The sequence below is a fragment of the Hyaena hyaena genome, unplaced genomic scaffold (genome assembly GCF_003009895.1).
Source record: "Hyaena hyaena isolate Hyena2069 unplaced genomic scaffold, ASM300989v1 scaffold_103, whole genome shotgun sequence".
Classification (NCBI taxonomy): domain Eukaryota; kingdom Metazoa; phylum Chordata; class Mammalia; order Carnivora; family Hyaenidae; genus Hyaena; species Hyaena hyaena.
Window position 1 is genome coordinate 1,166,518 of NW_024080735.1, and position 22,097 is coordinate 1,188,614.

The following is a 22,097-nucleotide window of genomic DNA, read 5'->3' on the forward strand; positions in this document are numbered from 1 at the left end:
GAGAGCAGGCTGCCCCACATCAGGGATCCACAGAGCCACAGCTAGGGACCGACTGCAAAGCTTAAAATCACGCCTATGACTTCCCGCGCCTCCTGCCACCACGGTGACACCAGGCCAGCCAACATCGCTGAACACCTACAAATGCGTGGAGAGGGCACCACACTCTGAGCCTCAAATCTCTAACTCGGTCAACTCCAAGCACACAGAAAGCACTTCATGAGCACCACGCAGTTTACCGTCACGGCCAGGAGCTTCAGCTGGTGTGTCACCTGCCTGTCCTTTGCCCTCATACACTGTGGAGTCTTCAGCGTATTGCATGAATAAGAGCAGGAAAAGAGCAGAAAGGCTTTCTGTGTCACAACAAAGCTGGACAGAGAGCGCGCGCCCCCTCAAGGCACACGTGCCACCACGTCTAAAATCCAGGGACCACATGATGCGGCCCAAGGGGCGCGCAGGGTGTCGGCCTCGTACCAGAGCCGCAGCGCACTTCGGCCAGATGGCACTCGCTCTCGCCAGGTTCTTTGCACAGGTCCACCACATCTCTGCACGTGGTCTCGGGGGTCACAGGGACCTCAGTGAAGTGCTGCTCATTGTCGCTGAGGAACACGGTGAGGAACATCTGCCAACAAAGAGAGAAAGCAGCTGTCAGCGTCAATTCCTATCCCCACACCCGGTCCCCCAGCCCCCCACACTCAGCCTGCGGAGCCCCTGGGGTCCCTGGCGATGGTCAAACCAGCTCACACAAAAGGCCAAACTAAGTCTTTCTCTGACACCGTGTTTGTCATCTGTTTCCCAAATACTTATACAGTTCGCAGTATGTGCCCGACCCGTCGAGAAACAGACCTGCCCACTGCTCCCAAGGCCAGCCAGGGCCACCACACATGCGCAGGCTCTTTGGATGGAGAGCTACAGACGTGACACGTGCTGCTCTGACAGTGGGGAAGGAAAGCAGGAGAAAGAACACGAGGGAAATCTAATATTTACATCACACACATGAATCATCCACTCAAACAATCATATTTTTAAAGCGAAGATGTTTTAATCAAATCGAATGCCTACACTACAGCCTGAGGTCTCCATCGACAAAGTATGAGCAGATCGACTGTTAGGGTAAAACTCAGCTGACCTTGTACACTGAGTAAACACTTGGGCAGCAGAGGCTGGACTCTAACCCTCGGTAGTAGCGGTACCCCTGGGGAAAGGAGATGCTGTATCATAACACTGACAGCAAAGAGTGCAAATTTGCACACTCATTCAATGCCCCACCAGCACTGAGGAAACTGACAGCCAACGGCACGCAGGCAGGTGACTCTGGCGCCCTTAGCTCCGGGGTGCCTACTCCAAGCCAATCAACAGGCGTCAGGATAAAAGAAAAACCTCAAAGTGGCCCAACTGTGGGCATCTGTCCTGTGAAAATACCTCTCACCCAAAAAAGACGGCAATGTGCCATCAACTCTGCGGGCCAGCACGCCTTCCATGCAAATACTTAACCCCACTAAGCACTGCAGGAAGTCCGGATCGTGAGGCCACCCAGCAGCAGGAGCAGGACATGCACCCCGTGCACGAGGACACACGGGGTCACGCGGCAGTCCCCCACAGCACACGGCTCCTCCCAGGCCCGGATGCGACAGTCGCAGGAGACGTTCCTCTGCAAGGAGGCAGCTGCTGCTCTGGGGCAGCAGGGATGCCGCAGGCCTGGGTCAGGAAAGGGGACCCGTACAGGAGGGCCCACCCCCGGGTGCCTTGCAGCTCTGCAGCCCCCCCATCCCCCGCCCTCTGCAGGGCAGAGTCCTCCCTTTGGGCAGCCCAAGCTCTCAACTCACAGGAGCGCGGGCAGTGTGCGGAGTAACTGGAAAACCGAATGCATGGCAGGTGACCCAGAAACGTCAGGCCAGGGGACACGGTGACACAATATACAGAATGCCCTCTCCCAGGATGAGCCGAGAGGCTTCCAAGCAAACTCTCTTCTGTTTTCACGTCCTTGAGCTCTAATACAGACACAGGTCCAGACCTCACCTGGCCACGAGAGCCCGCGCCACGCTGCCTTGAGAGTCACCGGGAGAGAGGACAGAGTAACCAAGTGCCACCCGGCAGTGCTCTCCGTGCCAACACCCTGAACCCGAGCACTCTGAAAAAGGAATGTTCGGGCCGTCAACGACGCACTTAAAGGCCTTCATTAAATTGCAGGAATATTTAGTGCGTGGGGGCTGTGGCAGGGTCACGGCGCCTCACCTGGCCCACGTCCCCCCGCGGGACCTCAGGAATCTCACATTGACCCCGACATGTGGAGGAAGTACTGTTTCCTTTTTATAAACAAAGAGGACGACTCCCGGAAGGGACCTGCTGAGCCACTAAAATGACGGAGTCAATTCTGCTCTTCCGACCTGGTCTCTACCCTTCGGGCTGCGGCTTACGGCATGAACACACTGGGAAAAGTGGGAAGTGTTCTATTTCACCACAGTCACCCAAACTTTCTATCTGGAAAACAGCTTCGTTCACTTAAATGCAGAATTACAAGTAAGAATGACGAAAGATGTGCTCTGTTGAAGGTCACCTCCCCCCAAATCGCCAAGGCCCTGGTGCAAGTGCAGGAGCTGATGTCACGTCTGCCTTCCGTGAGTGAAGAGGAGCTCTGGGGGGGGCCAGACTGCAGGAAGTGTCCTAAAGTCCTGGGCCGAGAGCGGTGACACTGCTCCAGACTCCAGGGCAGACTCTACCCCCAGCTTCGTTAATAATTAGTTCGACCGCCTTAGGGAAATTGTGTCACTGAATCCCAGTCCCCCCTTCAAAGTAGGAGTCTTTGGCACCCAGAACTGCCTGGGACCACTTTCTACAGCAGCCCGCAAGCTGTAGCTAGCAGTCTGGGCACCAAGCGAGGGTCTGAAGGAAGGCAGTGCAGAAAGGAGAGATTCTGGAGAGAGGATCAGATGTGGTGACAAACGGCGGGGGCGGGGGGGGGGGAGGTAGTGCTATGTGTGAACTGAATGACTCTGTGGATATAGCATAAAGCCAAGAGGAAGCAGTAGGGGCTTTGTGTCTGTGGCTGCGTCGGGTGGGAAGTTTGTGTGGATCAGAGGACTGGTGACCTGCGCACACCAGCCCCCTCCCAACCGCCCCATCTCCACAACCCTCCCATGCAGCACGCACGCGCGCCCCTCGGAGCCTGTGCACTTGCCTTTCCGTCTGCAGCCTGCCAAGCTGCACCCTGGTCCCGTCAGGTCTGCACTCCAATACTGCCTTCCCAGTGAGGCTTCCCTGGACACTCTTCCAGAAACCCCAACGCCGCCCATACACAGCCACACACTCCCTGCTCTCTGCCCTCCTTGGCACAGTCGCTAATGTACCACACGTTATATTTACTTAACCTGGTTTTCTCTCCATCTTCCCTTCTAGAAGGTCAGCACCACACGGGCCAGCGTTCTGACTGTCATGTCGATGCTGTGTCCTCAGCACCGGCAGAGAGCCTGGGGTGCAGCAAGCATGAGGTGTCGCGTAATGAAGGACAAGTCCTGGAGCTGGTCCTGCATCTCACAGACCCACCTCGGATCTACTTTCATAGTAAGTTTTCATCCGTGCGCAGAGAAGTGTGGTCGGGTGTGCGGCACAGCCTGGCACGCTGACAGAGACGAGGGAGCATCTGCCATCACCTCTGCAGCACACACCACACCGGCCAGCCTACATCTGCTTCAACACCCTTCCCTTCTTTCAGTACTTACAGGCTGTCGAGTGCACGGACTAAGTCCTCAGGTGGAAATCACCTTTAATAAACAACAAATACAGCACCCAGCACAAAGTTCAAAATGAAGGGGAACGTGCGGGAAGGGACCCCACCTCTGGGAGCACAAGGCAAGGAGGAGGGTGTAGAGTGAGTGACCCTAGAGGGGGAGAAGAGGTGCTCAGGACCACGGCCCTCCTGTCCACATGCAGCATCTGTGCGGTCCTAGAGGCCCTGAGCAGCCGTCTAAGAGAGGGGCAGGAGGGCCTGGAGGGGGCACTGGCGTGTCACACCAGGGGAAGAGCAGGGGGAGCAGAGAGAGAGCAAGGGGAAAGGATCAGAGGACCGATGAGGCCACCAGTCCGCACACGGGGGCGGAGATGGGGGGCTTCCACCACCGGCTGCGGGCTGCACCCCCAGGGCCCGAGTGGACCAGGGAAGAGGGCCCTGGTCTGCACCTCTAACAAATGCCCACGTGACTGGAAACCACCACTCAAAGACCAGAGGGAGGAATGTGGACTCCAGTGGAAGAGCCCACAGAGGCAGAGGCATGGCAGTGGCCAGGGTTGGGGAGAGGGACTGCTGACAGCGACAGGGCCTCTTTGGGGAGACGACAACGCTCTGGAATTAGTATGATGCTGCACGACCCGGTGGAAAGTCTAAAAACCCCTGTGGTGCATACTCAGTGCTGGTATGTGAATCATATCTCAAATTCTTTTTTTAAAAAAGAGGTCACCGGAGGATTCCAAACAGGGAAGTGAAGTGACGTCGCTTAAATCACTCTGGTTACAAAGTGAACAGACACAGGGGACACGCGGCACCTGCGACGGAGGGTGGCCTGGGTGGCACGGTAGTGAAACGGCTGGATGTGGACCGATCTGAAGGCTGGGCCACGAGACATGCTCGAGGGACAGGAAGCAGATGTGAGCACAGAGAAGGGGAGCGTGAGCCTGGACACGCGGTCTCAGGACCCGGGAGAGCTTGGCAAGGGGGAGGAGTGCCCATGGACGGGACAGAGCCTCGGGGTCAAAGGGGAGCCACCTACCAGCCCCAGGAATGGGCAGAGGAGGCTGCACCACACACACGCAGGCACATACATGTCCAACCAACTGCGAGGGGTGGGGGAGGAGGGAGACGACAGGGTGACAGGAGCAGACAGGCCTTGGGGCCTAAGGCAGGACACAGGGACCGAAAGAGAGCAGAGGGCTGTGCCTGGAGCCGGCAGTATGACGTGCAGAGGCCCTAGAGGCAAGCGTCCCACCAAGGACTGAGGCACCATCAATGAAGAAACAGAAACTACTCCAAGGAGTGTGAAGCCCGGAACCAAGTCGAGAGAGTGTTTCAAACGAAGCCCCACGAGCTCAGTGCCAAGAACCAACTCTCCAGCCCCCACGTGGCAGGTCGGAGCTTCCAGCAGGACAAGCAGGGAGGGACCAGACCAGAGGCCCAGGACGGAGGACACAGCACAGCACAGCAAGGCCTCTGGAGGCGACCTGGGTTTATTCGGAGGCCTGTGTAGACAATCATCCGATATCAAGAGGGAGTTCACTGGCCAAGCACGTTTGGGCAAACACACTGTCCAAGGCCCTCAGTTCTGCATCCTGACTTAGGGCCACGAAGCCTGGACACGGGTACCTTAGTCCACTTGCCCTGGTTCTTACAGAAGAGATCCGTATTAAATCTTAGTGTCCCGTGAATGGGCCATTTTCCCTCATCTCCTAAGGAATACTGAGGCCTGCATTACAAAAGATCAGTTTTGTTTTGTTTTGAGATCTTGTGATCTGAATGGATTCCAGGAGGTTAAAAGGCACCTCAAGGGAGAGTCCTTGGGGACTGAAGACGACCAACCGCGTGTCCTCAGTCTCAGAGGGCGTAATCACTTTCCTCCAGTGTCCCAGAACACACCAGGGACGGAGGACAGGCTTTTACTGGGCTACGTGGGGCCACTGTCCTACACTTAGCCCAGCGTATGCCGAAACAGACGTCCATGTGGCTGGAACACATTTATGAGGGCACTGCTGAAAAAGGCAGGGGACAGACCTTACTTTGGCCCTTTTAACCCCCTCCTCCACAACGGCCAATGATCGATACGTAAATTACTGTTGGGCCAAAATACAATTAGCGCGTCTTTCTACAATCAGGGGAGGCTGGCGTGCTGACAGTCCATACCCCCAATGTCCTGTAGGTGGGAACAGTGGGGTGGAGAAACCGGGGAAGATGGGTCAGCTCTCGGAGGCAGGGTCGAGCCTGGGTAAGAGTGACTACTCCCAGCATCTCACAAGACTGACAGGGCTTTCAGCTGCCAGACAAATAGCCGGCAAAAATGTGGGGCCAGAGATGAGGTCCTCCTGGCCAGCTATAGGAAATCAAGATAAGGGACACCTTTTCCTCCTCTTTCCTACAGATGGACAATTCCCCAACCAAGGCCAATGCCCCTTTAGGATGAACTCTGGAAAACTGGGATGATTCTGATCCACAAACCTTAAAGAAAAAGCGACATATTTTCTTTTGCACCAAGGCTTGGCCCCAAGGCAAACTGGAGAAGGAAACCTGGCCGCCAGAGGGAAATATCAAGTACAATGCTGTCCTACAGTTTGACCTGTTTTGCAAATGTGAAGGGAAATGGGGATAAGTCCCCCACGTTCAGTGATTGGGGGCATTAGGAAAGAGATGTGTGAGGTCGATCCTGGCCTAATGGTGACCCTTTCGAAGGTTCACAATGATGAAGGGAGGGAACCAAGGGCCCTGCCTGCACCCCCAGCCGACCTAGAGAGGGAGGAAGGGCAGTCGCCCACCTCAAACTCCTCCTCAGGTCCTCCATCTACACATCCAGACTTAAAAATGTGCACTTCTGCTCCCTGCTGTCCACCGTGGCCAGGCCCTCCCCATAACATCACGGGCGTGTTTCCCCTCCAAGAAGCTGGGGTGCAGGAAGGGGGGAACACAGGGAGGCACCACAAGATTACAAGTACCTTTTTCACTGTTAAGATTTAAGACAGAAGAAAGAATAAGTACATTTTCTGATGATCTTCGCAAGTATAAAGAGGCTTTTTAGGGTAGGAGATATGTTTTGAGTTGACCTGGAAGATATGATGCTTTGGCGGAATCAGGTTCTCAGTGAGACAGAGAAGCAGCATGGTGTTCTGGCAGCTGCTGAGCAACATGGGGACGAGCAACTCCTCAATCATCACGGGACTGGGGGCCCTACAGGGGACTCCCAGTTTCCTACTGGCCTTCAGGCAGTTCCGCCCAAGATCCTAACAGGACTGTGATAATCCCATTGGGGAATTGTATCACTGCCACTTCCAAGCTGTGTGTTGGAGAAATTAAAGGAGGTCTGAGGTGAAACCCTTAAATTATGCTGAATTAGCTGCTATTTTACAGACACAGGACGAGAGCCATCCTGAAAAGGTTAAGGTTAAATATACAGCTATCTCCCCCAAGAACCCTCAAAGCTGAGACGATTCTAATGGACAAACGTGTCACTCAACTAGTCCCAGGTATTCGAAGGAAGCTGCATAAATTGGCTGTTGGCCCGGAAGGGACCCTGGAGGAGCTCTTACGAACTGCCAGTTAGGTAGATTACAACCAAGACCGCGAGAATAAGGAACAGTAAAGGAGGCTTTAAAAAAAAAAAACAAAAAACAGAAAAAGAAAAGAAACTTGAGGCCTTAGTCAGCGTTGCTACTATGTCAGACCAGACTTCCCAAGGTCCTGGGACCGAGTGCCATTTATGTGGCCGTTCAGGGCACTGGAAACGAGAATGTTCTCTCAGAGGGGACAACCAAAGCAGAAACCCCATAAGCCAGGACCCTAGTGTAGACACAGTCAGTGGAGATCCGAACGCCCTCGGGGACCTAAGTCTGTGAGGGATCAGATGACCAGTGTCCCTGAAGGGAACGGATGGGCCCTAGGGCTCATCACGGTGGCTCCCCCTAACCAACTGTCCACTGGAAACCCAGAGCCTCAGGTAACTCTGGAAATAGAAGGAAAACCGGTTGAGTTCCTTCTTGACACAGGAGCCGCCTTTTCTTTCCTTTCCGCCCCCGGCCAACCATCCAAACACGGCGTAACAGTTGGAGGCATCTCCAGAAAACGTAGGACTAAATTTTTCTCTCAGTCACCAGGGTGCATATGGGGAGATTTTTTTTTTTCCATATTCTTTTTTGATAATGCCTGAGACCCTTGTTAGGACGGGACATCAAGACGGAATTAGGGACACAGTGCTGCTAGCTCCAGGACGAATAAACAAGTGCCTGAACTTACAGTGATCTGGATATCGAAGATATCTTTCCTCGAGATAAAGTTAAATTCTCCTCGTGGAGTTGTTCCTATGGAAACTGGATGGCCAAAGGAAGATTTGAGGATCGAGAACCAAAACCTAGTTCAAATACTTAATTATCCTAAACAACAATATCACAAAATCCAAATAAATATGAAAGAGGAACAAAAGCTAAAGTTAAAAAAAAAAAAAATCAACCACACACATCAGAGACTTTTGGGACTTTCTGGATGGCTACAATGCGTCTTTCCTTCCCCTGGTATGACCTCCTCCCTAGGAGGCACTGCATTTGGAATATTAATACCTGTTGGTCTAATATTCTTTTTGTATGTCATTTGTACAAGCTGTTGCACATGGCAGAAAAATAAGAAAATGTTGCTAGCCCAGACGTTCCTGACACCCTCCCGTACTTTCAGACCTCTGGACCGACCTCTGAATCTGCCCTGACTGCTGTACCCGTCATCAGCCCCCCTTCCAGCCAGCAGGAAGCAGTTAAGGTCGTTGTCCCAATTCCTAAGGCAGTTAGGAGTGACATGTTCAAAGGAGGGACTATGCTAGGAAAAGATGGAATTCAGTAGGCAAAGAGGGAAAGGTTAGGACCTGCGGTCCCCCAAAATAACAATGCACACATATTCTAGAACAATTCTGGGAGCTTCTGACCACAGCAAACTCCCTCAGGCATACGATTCCTCTTAAGAAACAAAAGTCTATGTCTTGTGCCCAAAATAACCTATAAATGAAAACAGAACCAACTTAGCAATGAGGAGGGGTTGTAAGAAGGGAGATGATTCATTTTCAAAAACACCAAATAAAAGTTGTGCTGTCTAGTTAACAATAGGTTTACAACCTACTGGAAATGTGTGCGAACCCTTGCCCCGTCCCCACAATGGAGTCCCAACCCCTGGAAACCTCGCTTCCTGGTTCTTACCCTCCGTTTTGAGGACTTTGCAATGAGCATGTGCCAAAGAACTGAAGTCTCTGCATCACCTCAAGGACTGTACGCTTGTCCCAGTCCCACTACTTTTTGCCTTCCGTGGGCACAGGCGACTTCCGGGGAAGGCCGTAACCTCTGCAGCATCAGGCAATGAGGAACCAGGGGAGGGACTTCACGCGAGGAGATAAATTGTCTGCTGTAACCGCTGGAGTGTGCCTGTGCATCAGACACCTGCTCTTACGAGAACGTTCATTAAAGCCTGGCTTCACTGTGCTCTGAATCTCCGTGTCCCACTTTGATTGGGGCACTGGGCTTATTTCCCACACTACGTAAGACACAAAAATCTCTCAAGGGAGATGAAATCTGACCATGGGAACAGGAGACAACAATTTACTACTAAGCTAGATGAAGGAGACCAAAGGTAACGTGGAAATTCAGAAATAAAAAATATGAACATGCTGATGTTTCAGCAGATGCAAAAATTACTGGAAAGTATAAGAATAAAAAAATAATCTATAGTAACTTTACTTCCAAATACACCACCTTTTCCTGACACATGTTTTTAAAACACTGTAGCTTCAAGAACACTGAGATGACTTCATTACATCCTCCCCCACAGGAAAGCAAGTGAAACGGGGCTCCCAGAGTCAGCTCCCCCAGCAGGTGCGGGGAGAGTCCTGACCGCCCTCACGACTCTGGCTATGGGAGTAGCTGCACCTCCTGGAGCCCCGGAGTGAATCACGTGCATCATGAAGAGCCCAGGCAGCAACACTCAGGTCAAAGCGACCCATGAGCCCGCAGACGCACCTTCAGCACAGGGACCGTGAACTGCCACAGCAGACAACACGGGAGACGGGAACGGGGACACTGGAGGAGCCAACCCCAGACCAGCCCCTCTCAGTGGCAGAGACACGTTGGCTTCCTTCTAACCTGTCCAACCTGTCAATCAGGAACTTCACTTTTAATCAGATGAGCCACAAAGCGATTATTCAATAAACAATACACTCTATCAGAGGAGAGGACAGCAGAGACAGAGGACATAGGTAACACAAATGGCAAAATGTGGGGGAACATAATTGTTTTAAATAAATTACAACAATGAAGTACCACTTACAATTATTAAATTTGAAAGTTGATTAAAAGATCCAACAGAGATGAGACTGTAGGACAGCGATTCACCCCAGACACGATGGTGACACTATATATGAATTGTTAAAACCCATTTGGAAAATAAAATGGGTCATGTAACAAAAGCCACAGGATTATGTCTGCCTCACGACCTTACTTCTGGGAATCCCAAATGCCTGAAGGTTTTCCCTACAGTGTTAGATCCATAAACAGTAATGTGGAAAACTAAATATCCAGCAGCATAGAAAATAAGTTTAAATACCTTTGCTGGAAGGATTATGACCCAGCGACCAACTACTATGAACATGGGGTTATCAGTGAAAATAAAGTTACAACACAGAATCACGTCAAGTTGTAGGTGATAACCACTTAAAATATACATACACATGAACCGGCTTGTATGGAATAAACAAACAAAATCACTGATTAGGAGAAAAGAAATAGATGTCACTTTAATATTTTTTAAATCTAAAACGTTAATACATTTTTATGGTAATTTCGGTTTAAAAGTACACTTAACACACACTGTGATAAAAGAATGTGAAAACACTTCATTAAAAATGCAACTGGGATTATTATTTGCGTCTACTCCATCAGGTGCTCCATCTGAAAGGAAAGAAAGTTCTGGAGAAGACACGCGCTCCTCACACTAAGCAGTGCCCAGCCTCTCCACACTCTGCTCAGCGATTCGTGCCCAAGTCACGTCTGAAGGAGACTTGCCCTTCCAAAAATCCAAGTCACAGACAATTTTCTTTTAAAAAGAATGGGTCACAGACTTATTTTTAAGAGCTCCCTTTTGAGAAGACATGTATTCACTGTGACTATAATGTTATCCTATTTACATAAGAATGATTCATTTTCAAGGAGGCATTATCTCCGATTAAAATTTGGAAGACTTTCCCAAGGGGAAATACAAAAAAACTGGCTAGGGCATTTACAAGAAATTAACTTTGTGCCAGAGGCTAAAGTTTATTCCTTTGATTTAAAAAGCCCTGTCGAGTTCCACAGGAAGAAAAAGGAACCAGCAGTAGAAAAAGCTCTCGATCTCCAGTCTCCGAAAGGAAACAGAGCTTTGCAAGAACACGTTCAGGGTTCTGACTTCTCAAAACTGAAACCCCTCAGGTCTCCCTAAGAGAAAAAGAATACAAGAGGGGAAAATGACCTTTCGAGAAAAATGAACCACCTACAAATGGGGTGACATGAATCCTCCCCAGACCTTACACCTCACAGGAAGCTCCCAGAAAGGCCAGCCAGGTAAGGTCGCCACCAGCCAGAGGGAAGGTCAGGCAGGGAAGGGTCTGTCTGCATGGCTTGGCCTTTAACACCTAGCTGTGCGGAGAGAAATGGAAACTGTCACCTCACTTCTACACCACGCTGTACCCTCCCAGAGGAGGGATGCGAGGACTTTCCGGAAGAGATGGCCACCAGGCCTCCCATAACCTGGTCAAGACAAACCCCTCCCTCCACACACTTATTTAGAGAGGGGACTCAAGTAAGAAACAGTGACATCAGCCAAAACGTCTTCAACTTCTCAAACCTGCCCAGCTGCCGGGCCCCGGCAGAAACGAGACTCACAGGCTGGCCACCCTGGGGGACCAGGACACCATCCCGCTGCTTCCCAGCCACAAGGACTCCTGCCTACAGTCTGCTCCCAAGGCCCTGTAGCTGCTTTTTAAAACCTCCCTCGATGTCCAGGAGTTACACCTACCAGTGCTCTATGAAGGGCCGGTGAGACTAAAACCTACTGTACACTAGGCGCGCTGCTTTTTCTAATGGCAGGTTTCAAATCAGCCCAGCAGTTTCTACTCACAAACTCGGAGTTATTTAAGGCAAAATCGTAAGATCATCATCCATGGAGGTTTTTACTCTTTCGGTCACTGCAGCCAGTGAATCAACAACATGTGAGGTCTCGACAGCCATCACGGAGCATGGAGGATCTCAGCCACGGAGTGTCACCCACTGCGCGGTCACGGTCTGAGATGATCACCACGCCAGGAAAAAATGAAACGGCAAGTAGGAAGTGGCTACTTTAACGTAGAGAAAGATTCTCTACATACAGCGCGTCTCAGAAAGCTGCATGCGGGTCTCAGATGTTCGATCACAACCCCACTTCGCACCCGCAGCAACAGCACCGTTGCCTCTGGGGCAGGGTCCTCCCAACGTGAGTCCCTCCAGAGAAGCTCCTGGCTCTGACCCCTCCCAAACCCAACCTCCGTCACAGCCAGCATGGACGAGGCCCGGGGAATGCAAGGACAGGACAGCCTGCATCCTCTGTGCACCAGGAAATGCGCGAGTGTCTCCCGGACAGGCATCTGCCTCTCGAAGGGGCCACCTGGAGCTCCGGGAAAGACGCCGCACACGAAGGCCCAGACAGGCGCAGGACTGGCTGTCCCACAGCATCATCTGGGAACCTGGGAACCTGGGAACCTGTCAGAAACAGCAAGTCTCAGCTGTGGCCCCTCCCGGCAGACCTGAATCAGAAGCCCTCGGGTGGCCCAGAACCCCACCACCATTTGAGAAGCACCCCATAGAGAGCTATGAGCAGGGATGTGACATCAAGCTGGCTTTGGGAGGACTCTGCTGCCAACAGCATCAGCAGGACGGTCTCACGGACAGGTGACCTGTCCAGCACACGGTCACAAGCACAGCGCCAGGAGCTGACCTGGTAACACCATGGAAACACCACCTTCCACGTGCCCTGGCATTCACCTTTGCACAAACCGAGTTTAAATCTAACAGCCTCAAATTGCCAAATGAGAAATCTAAAAACCTACATTCTGCTCAGTCACCTCTCTGTATTAGGTCACCTGTTCCCTACACCTTGTCCCCTACCGTCAAGGCCACCCCTTCCTTCTAGGATAATTCAGAGACCTTAAAACTGCCACACACACACACACACGCCCTCCAGCCAGAAGAAAACTTTGTCTAACATCCACTCACACTGCAGTTGTTTGTGGCCTGTCTTATCTGCCTCTTTGGACTATACATTCCTTCAGGACGGAGGCTTTGACCCTGAGGTTCCTCCCACCCCCGAACTGCCCCGCTATCTCAGCATCACACACGGCACAAGTGCTCGCTGAGCTGCACAGACGCCGCGGGTCAGAGAGGCCAAGCTCCGCCGCGCATGGGAGAGTCAGTAGGAGAGCAAAACACGGGCAAGTGTGAGGTCTGGGCCCCGGGGTGCTCAGCCTGTCAAGGAGCCAACCTCCGATTCCACCTCAGGTCACAGTCTCCCGGTCATGAAACAGAGTCCTGCTCTGGGTTGTGCACTGGGGTTCTCTCTCTCTCTCTCTCAAAATAATAAATAAATAAACGTTAAAAAAAAAAAAAATAAGGAGCAAGCCACTACAGGAACACACGGTGTAACTTCCGTGAGCTTCCTCAAAGCCAGACGATGCCTCCAAGAAGAAACAAAGCATTCGGCTTATTTGAGGATAACTTGAGAAATCTGTTCCAGGGGCGCCCGAGGGGCTCAGTCAGTTAAGTATCCAACTCTTGACTTTGGCTCAGGTCATGATCGCACAGTTCGTGAGTTCCAGCCCCTTGTCAGACTCTGTGCTGACAGCTTGGAGCCTGGAGCCTGGTTCAGAATCTGTGTCTCCCTCTCTCTACCCCTCCCCCACTCAAGTTGGCCTGTGTGCTCACCCTTGCGCACCCTCTCTCTCTCTTAAAAATAAACAAAAAAAAAAAAAAAAAGGAAAAGGAAAAGCTGGAGGAAATGGCCACAACACCCAGGTCTCCAGCTGCTGAGAGCAACAAGCCACAGGTATCAGGGAAAGACTTTTCTACCTTTAAAATGAAAGTAATCCAAAATAGTCCCCCTTTCCTAGAAACCAGCAAATGACTACAAAACTACCCACCTGTCTTGTACTATTTTGCAATTATTTCAAAATTTAAAAAAATTAAAAAAGGTTGAGCGTGGTGAAAGTTAATCAAGGAACACGTCACTAAAGTGGATTCTGGACGCAGAAGGGGAGGCTGGAATGGGGGGTAGGCAGTACCCCTCAAGGTCAATCACAGGAGAACTGTCAATTACACACCCCACAGGAAAGCACCTGAACTCCAGGCCCCAACAGGGAAGATGGGCGAGCATCTCCTAGAAGTGACCCCCTAACCCCCACCACTCAGCAGGTGAGGAACCACCATCGCCCTGCTTTTCTCCAATGGACTTCGGTTCAAAACAACCGCCCCCCTACTTCTTCCTTCTTGTCTATAAAAAAAACGTTCCTCTCCCTTTGTCGGACTTGTCTGTGGTTCTGCCATAGCCGGCCTGTCCCCAGCTGCAATTCTCTGTTGTTATTCCCAAATAAACCCACTTTTGCTGGTAAAGTAACTGCTGGTTTTATCTAAGGTTGACAAGTTCACACCCAGTCGCACTATGTTCTGGGCCCTGGGGTGACAAGGTGTGGCTCTTAGTCATTTCAGGCGGCTGTTCCTGGACCTTCCGTCCCCACTCCCCACCAGCCCCTCCACCCGCCACACCTCCACAACCCACTCTCCACACAGGAGTGCAGGGGTCTGTGCTTGTCAGGGAGATGAGGCCCCTTCCTGCTGTCCCTCCCCCAGGGGCCTGTGCACACAGCCCAGCAGGTCTGCCTAGGTGACATGCTCGGCTCAAACCTTCCCAGGAATCTCAGACAGGCCCTCCCACATCCAGCCTACAGCAGCCATCCTGGCCACGCGAATCTGCCCTTCTCTTCGTCATTTTCCGCACTCCCACCCCCCACCCAGCTGGGGAAGGGAAGATGTGTATCCTTTCCCGTGCCCACCAGCGCCTCCCACGCACAGCAGACAGTCACTAAGTATTTTCTCACCAGAAGCTGGCCCAGAGCAGCCATCCAAATGCCATCAACAGGGAAATGGGAAAGAATGAGGTACCAGATTTAAGTTGAGTCCTTCCAAAATCAGTCCCTTGTTCACTTCCGATAAACTAACGTCACCAAGCTGAATCACTCTTCCTTGCTACGCTCGGCGCCCATCTCCTCGGCTCCCCCAGGCACAGTGCCAGAGAGGTCACCGCTGTGCCATCCAGGCCCCCTCTCCCACAGATGCCAGGAGGTCCCCATCCCTCAGCCTGAACCTTCCCTGCATCTTCGGCATCATTGCCTCCAAGCCCAATGTACAAACAGCCTCCAGAGAAAGCGACTCCCCTCCATGGTCGTAGACACTGGACGGAGGACCAGCCTAAACCAGCGGGCATGGGTGTGGCACAGACAGGGTCTCAGGGGACGCTCCTTCCCATCCCTGGAGGAAAAGCAGGGGCACAGGGCTTCGGAGCCTCAGCTCAAATCACTCAGGATGCGTCCTCTCCGCTGTGGGGACAGCCGATGGTCCCACCCAGCTCCAACGAGGACCACGAGCACTTTGCACTGGAATCCGACAACAGTCCATTCGTTTCGGTTTTCTACTACTTTCTTAAACTTGCATCTTACACATTTTTATTTGAAATGTTGGAAACTCAAATAAAGTATTACTACACTAAACAACTGTTTCTTGAGAAACCACCGAGGTAGGCATTCCACAAGTAAAAGTTCAGTATTTACTGGGCAAATACTTTCAGTGAGCATCTAGTTCTATTATCATCCCAATAAATCAATTGGTTTTGGATACATTTTACATAAAATACAATCTAAAAATGACCACAAGTTGCAGAGTCTGGGAAGCTACTTTTCCTACAGATGACCTATGTTTACAGTTTGTTTCTTTGCTAAAATAGCTTTCTTTTGCTGAGACCTTACACAAAAAGTTTTCAGAGTTACACCTGTGTCGCTCAGTGCTCCAGAAGGGACACCTCCAGACCACAGCCTCTCCTTGGCTCTCCCCAACAGAATGTAAAATTTTAATGTCTCGCTTGGGACTCCAAAGTAAGTAAATATTTCAGAGTCTATCATCTGTGTTTTCTTTTCTCAATTACAACTCATTAAAGAAAAATGCTCTTTCGATGATACACAGCGCACCATAGAAAACCAAGTATTTAAATAATGTTTGCCTTGACTAAGTGGCATGAGCTGAGAAGAACACTCTAGATTCCTAAACCCTCTATCCCGCCCTCCTTATCCTTTGACATACAGTGGAAGTTGGGGAGAGGTTCACAGCCCAGGATGGCCCATCATCGCGGCAGGGACTGGGACGCAGCCCCCGCTCAGAGCCAGACCCAGACTGCACGGCAACAGGTGCACCAAGAACACCACGCGTGTGGACATACCTAAGGGGTGCCTGCCACACGCTCTGACGGGTCACCGTTACTGGGAGAGAAGTGTCTACAGCATTCCTTACAGGCGTCAGAAGAGAGAGATTTTGTTTTACCGTTTCTACTTCCTATCGTTGGGAGAGAAGTTTCTACTTCCTATTGAAGAGGAAGAGAAAACAGCTCTTCCCAGAAACAATAAAGGAGTGAATGACCCTCTGTTCTCATGTCCTCTAGATAATGTCCCTTCCAGATATAACAGGTGTATGCTTGTGCTAGGTTTGTCTATAAAGCCTAAACTACTTCCCTGAAATAGATAAAAATACAAAAAAACTTTTAATGCTTTTCAGGTTTTCATTAATACATAAGTCACAAGGCAAGAAATCTCACTATAGTACATAAAATGTGGTTTTTGCCACATTTTTTAAAACAGATTTTTGTTTAAGAGCCTTGGAGAATTACAATTCTATAGAGACTCTACCTTAAACTTTATTCTGGAATAAAACCTAAATTCACTTACTACGTTACTACTCAACAAGAAATTCTTCCACCATTTGGCATAATCCTATAAACGTTCTAAGGCTATAACTTAAAAGCTTTTTAATCTCAACACCTAATTTCAGTTGGGAAATACATGCAAATAATTTTTTACATGAAAATAATATAAGCATTTAAGCAGAAGTCATACCTTTGGTCTGCGAGGTGCCCACGATGCACAGTCTCTGTTAGAAACACAGAAATCCTACTCACCAGGTGTCTGACTCCCCAAGGAGATACTGTAAGAACCCATTTTTATTTTAAACCTAAAGTTTGTTAGTTTTTTTTTTTTTTTAATTTATCTTGAGAGAAAGAGAAAATCCCAGGCAGGCTCCACACTGTTGGCAGAGCCCGAGGTGGGGCTCAATCCCACAAACCGCATGATCGTGACCTGAGCTGAAATCACAAGTTGGATGCTTAACCGACTGAGCCCCCAGGTGCCCCATGCCCACTTTCTTCTCCTAGACTCCCCAAACTAGAAGCTCGAACAATCAGATATTAACTTACAGCTTCATGGAATCACTAGAAATAATTATGACACCTCTGTAGCCCTGGAAGGTAAAATGTCACAAATTTAAACCTTAAATCATGATCATAGGCACCTGGGTGGCTCAGCCAGTTAAGCCTCCGCCTCTTGATTTCTGCTCAAGTCACAATCTCATGGTTTGTGAGTCTGAGTTCCACACAGGGCTCTGTGCTAACAGCACAGAGTCTGCTTGGGATTCTCTCTCCCTCTCTCTGCCCCACCCTGACGCACGCACGCACGCACACATGCACATGCTCTCTCTCTCTCAAGATAAATACACTTAAAAAAAAAAAGACTTAAAACCACGATCAGGTCAATTGAACTTTTTAAAATAAGGGATCACTTCTTGGAAACATTATCTGCAGCAAGGCACCAAATCTCTGGAAAACCCATTTTCCAAGTCATCAGGGGTAAACAGGCCATTACAATTTTGTTTCAAAACACTAACGTGAACACGAGGCTGCAAACACGCCGTTCCAGGGCGAAGTTCTTCTCCTTGCTGCTTCGTGAGATTGCACGGCCCACACGGTGGCCAGCAGGCACATCTGCTACCTAGAAAAAATTCAAGCTAAATAATCTTTATAAAATCTCAGTCCCATTAGTCACATTTCAAGTGCTGTAGCTGCAGGCGGCTGGTGGCTCCCCTGTGGGCCCGCAAAGACGCAGGACACCCCACACAGCGGGACAGATATGCCTGACACAGGAGATCTACCAGAGAGACAGGGTCAAGTCCCCTGGCCCTCCACGTGGCTCCGCAGAATACTGTATGCGGTTCTGCGTGTAGTTTTGGGTTTTGTTCTTTTTATTTTACCATTTTGGTAGCAAGTACAAACAAATGTTTATCAAGTTACATCTGAATGCTTTTAGAGTTAGCTAACTTCTCTCACAGAAGTATTTCTGAATACATGCTTTGTCTGAATATAATGCTTTACAAAATGAAAGTAATGAAAAAAGATATCTGATGTAATTTTCAATAGCTGAGAAATTTTGCTTTTCGTGAAATTATCTTTATCTGATAATCAAATACAATGAGGATGGCTCACCTAAAAAGCCACACTCTCAACCTGCAAACAATTCATTCTTCAATGAAGGAAAATAAAGAGTATGAAATATTAATCAGTTTCTTCTTACCAAGTTGTAGAAATATCAGAGAATCAAGAGACACGTTGGTGGGGATGTAGAAATGAGCGTTAATTACCTCGCCCGCCGGCTGTACCCGATCATTACCGCCACCCTGACTTTCAGCGTTTGCCTACTTATTTTTAGTTAGCCTACTAAAAAAACGCACCTTCCTCTTCTGGCTTTGGGTCCAATTATCACTTCATGTCCCACATGAAAATCACTTGATTCTCTACCATTTGGTGAGAAAATACACAAACACAATTTATTTGCACATTTTTAATATAATGCTGTCTAAGTAGCAAGCTGTTATCTTTAGAATGCCTTTGAGAGCAAAGCATGGAATGTATTCTTAATGCCACAGAACTATACACTTAAAAACGATTAAAAGGGCAATTTTTATGTACATTTAACCACACCCACAACAAAAGCACATCAAGACAACAGTATACATCCTGAGCCAATCTGTCTTTTCGTATTAACTATAATCCTTTTCCTAATAAATTGGGTTAATATTTTTAGTAATTGGTTAATAAAATGCAAAACCTCACTCAATGCTAAAATTAAAATCCAGGTGCTGTATACTAAAAGCCAAAGAGAAGAAAAATATTTAAGAAAATAGGCTCATTTTCAAGCACTCAAACTATTTTAAAGACACACAGAGAGTCATGTTACTGAATGAACACCTGCTTCAAGTCGTTACCTGCCACAGGCTACGAATCTCTGGTGAGGCCAGTACCGCAAATCCCACCCGCAGTCTTTTTTTTTTAATTATTTCTTTATTTTTGAAAGAGACAGACCTACAGAGCGCTGGTGGGGGAGGGGCAGAGAGAGAGGGGACACAGAATCTGAAGCCAGCTCCAAGCTCTGAGTTCTCAGCACGGAGCCCAACGCAGGGCTTGAACCAACGAACTATGAGATAATGACCTGAGCCGAAGTTGGGCACTTAACTGACTGAGCCACTCTGGCGTCCCCACCAGAGGTCTGATGAGAACCTACTCCACGCTGGGTGGTACTAGCTGCTTCAGAAACAGGGACCCCGATCCTCACAACCACCCTGAGAGCTGGCGTTACTATCATCCCCATTTTACAGATGGTGAAACTAGGAGACAAATCCCTTTTTTAAAAAAGGGGATTCTGGTCACAAAGGTAGTTGTGGCTGAGCACACGCTGAGGTTCTGGCTTCACAGCCAGTGCGCACGGGCACCGATCAGAAGGACCATGCCAGTCTCGGTAGCTGCGCAACTCTTTATACACTAGTGACCTGGTACATGGCTGGGAGAAGAAAATCTCTCCTAAGTTTTGTTTCTAAGTAGGCTTCATGCTCAGCACGGGGCTTGATCTCATGACCGTGAGATCAAGACCTGAGCTGAGATCAAGAGTCATAGGCATACCCCACTCAGCCACCCAGACGTCCAAAACTCTCCCAAGTTTTAAGAAAGCCCAAAGGATTCCCTGACATGAAACTATCCTTAAGAAATTACTTTGAAGGGGCACCTAGGTAGCTTACTTAATCTGTTAGGGGACTGACTTCGTTCAGGTCCTGATCTCCCGTTTGTGGGTTCCAGCCCCGCGTTGGGCTCTGTGCTAACAGCTCAGAGCCTGAAAGCTGCTTTGGATTCTATTGTCTCCCTCTCTCTCTCTCTCTCTTTGCCCCTCCCCTATTCACACACTCTGTCTAATTCTCCCTCTCAAAATTAAGTAAAAATTTTTTAAAAAATCACCTTGCAACAACCAGTACTTGTCTTGTTCCTATTTTTAGGAAAATTCAGTGACAACCTGCAAAATTCATTTCAAAAGAAAGATAAACATAAGTCCAAGGATAAAAATTCTAATTGCAAATTCCTTCACCCTCATCCATAGTCCACTCGCATCGCAAACCTGACTCTATAAACGGGTATTAAGCTAAAACAGGATGCACGATACTATTAACACTAATTCCTTGAATCCTGGAGGCTGTGGAAAAGTCCATCACCGATTGCAATACACTAAGTTTGCCGAGACCGTGAAAGTCAGGACGCCCTCCCACGACACAGGTGGGCAGCCGGAGCACAGAGCTTTCCACGCTGCACCTCTAACTGCAAACGGACGCACCGCGCCGACACTCCGTTCCGAAGCAGGGGAAGAAAAGTTGCCCGCTGCTTTGTCCGAACACAGGAAGCTTAGGAAAACGCCGCGGGCCGCAAAATGACCCCGGGTCCCGGGCAGAGGCGCGAGCACGACCTCCGGAGGGTGGGGGTGGGGGGCGCGTGCACGAGCCCCCCGCCCCCACTCACCCTCGGGCTCTCTGCGCTCCAGCATCAGCCCTGCGGCCAGGGACCTCCGAAGTCTGGGGGAGGGAGTGGTCTCGTCAGGATCGGAGAACTCGCGGGTTCAGAGGCTCGGAGCGGGGGGAGGGGGGGTTGAGAGGGGGCGGGGCGCCTGGGGCTCCGGGGAGGTTCAAGGGGTTCGTGGGTTCGGAGGCTCGGGGGTAAGGGGATGGCAGGCAAGGGGCTGGGATGGCAGGCAAGGGGCTGGGAGGGCGGGGGGCCAGGGACTCGGGGGGAGTTCTGGGGGCTCGCGGGTTCGGAGGCTCGGGGGAGCAGAGGGGCAAGGGGTCGGAGACTGGGGCTCGGGGGGGTTCAGGGGACTCATGGGTTTGGACGCTCGAGGAGTCGGGGACTCAGGGGGGGTCCGGGGTCTCGGGGGGGAGGTCCGAGAGCCGAACGTGCCGCGGACACTCGGGTCTCCCGCGACCTGACCCTCCCCGGGCCGCCCTCGCACACCAGGAGCGACACGCAAGCGGACCTCAGGCAAGGGCAGGCTCCGCGCTTCGCTCCAACAAAGTTTTAAGAAAACAAAGCACCGAGATCCCGGGGCCCCAGGTCTCGACGCGCGAGAACCGCACGAAGTGAGGACGCAAGCAGACGCGCAAGGAAAGTTTGGGTGGCTACGCGCCCGCAGCTCCCTGCGGGCGGGGTCGAGGAGCGCGGCGACCCGAGGGGGCCGGGTGGGGGATGGGCTGGGGGGGCCGCGGCCTGCGGACCAGCCGCCGGCCCGCGCGCTTACCGGCATCATGTTGGACCCGAACCGCATGAGATCCGCGGCCCGAGCCGAGCGGGGCGCCCGGGTCTCGGGAACGGGGGGCGGCGGCGCAGGGCGAGGCTCCCGGAAGGCGGCCGACCTGTTGCGAGGCAAAGCGTCCGCGGCGTCGGCGGTCGGCAAAGCCCTCCCCGCGGGCGGGGGCGCCACCGAGCCCAAGGCCCACCCCCCGCGGCCCCGACGCGGCTTTGTCTCCTCACAGCCCAAGACAGCCCGCGCTCCGCCCCCCGCGCGCCCTCCGCGCTCCGCCCCCCCGCGCCCAGAGCGCGCTCTTCCCCTTCCCCGGCGCGCGCCCTCCGCCCCGCCCCCCGAGCGCCTCCGCCCCGCCTACCTCCGCGCGTCCGGCGCAGGTGGGGCGGGGCCAGCGAGGAGGACGCGCCTGCGCGGGAGCGGCGGGGCGGGCCGGGCGCGGAGGACGCGCCTGCGCGGGAGCGGCGTCGGGGGTGGGGGCGCGCCTTCACCGCGGTCGCTGCGCGTCGTCCACATTCCAGTGTAAGACTTCGGTCTGAGAGGCTTCAAGTTAGAAAACACTATATTGAAAAATGACTCCCAAGGTAGAGCGCGCGTATTCTTACCACAGTCACAGTA

The 22,097-nt window shown here is 51.2% G+C and overlaps 1 protein-coding gene across 3 annotated transcripts in view; it reads right to left on the reverse strand.

The window, feature by feature from the left end:
* The window catches only part of TP53BP2 (tumor protein p53 binding protein 2), a 54,373-nt gene extending 32,677 nt beyond the window's left edge, over positions 1 to 21,696 (reverse strand). Inside the window, exons 1-2 of one of the 3 annotated variants that reach the window (XM_039235805.1) lie at positions 21,477 to 21,696; positions 472 to 619 (exon numbers count right to left, since the gene is read on the reverse strand). In XM_039235805.1, coding sequence (XP_039091736.1) covers positions 472 to 619; positions 21,477 to 21,503 — 175 coding nt within the window. In that variant the 5' untranslated portion in view covers positions 21,504 to 21,696. Of the gene's footprint in view, positions 1 to 471; positions 620 to 14,873; positions 14,953 to 21,476 lie in introns of those variants that run through there. The other 2 variants (XM_039235802.1, XM_039235803.1) reach the window with 2 other exon arrangements.
* Between the last annotated feature and the right edge of the window lie 401 nt (positions 21,697 to 22,097).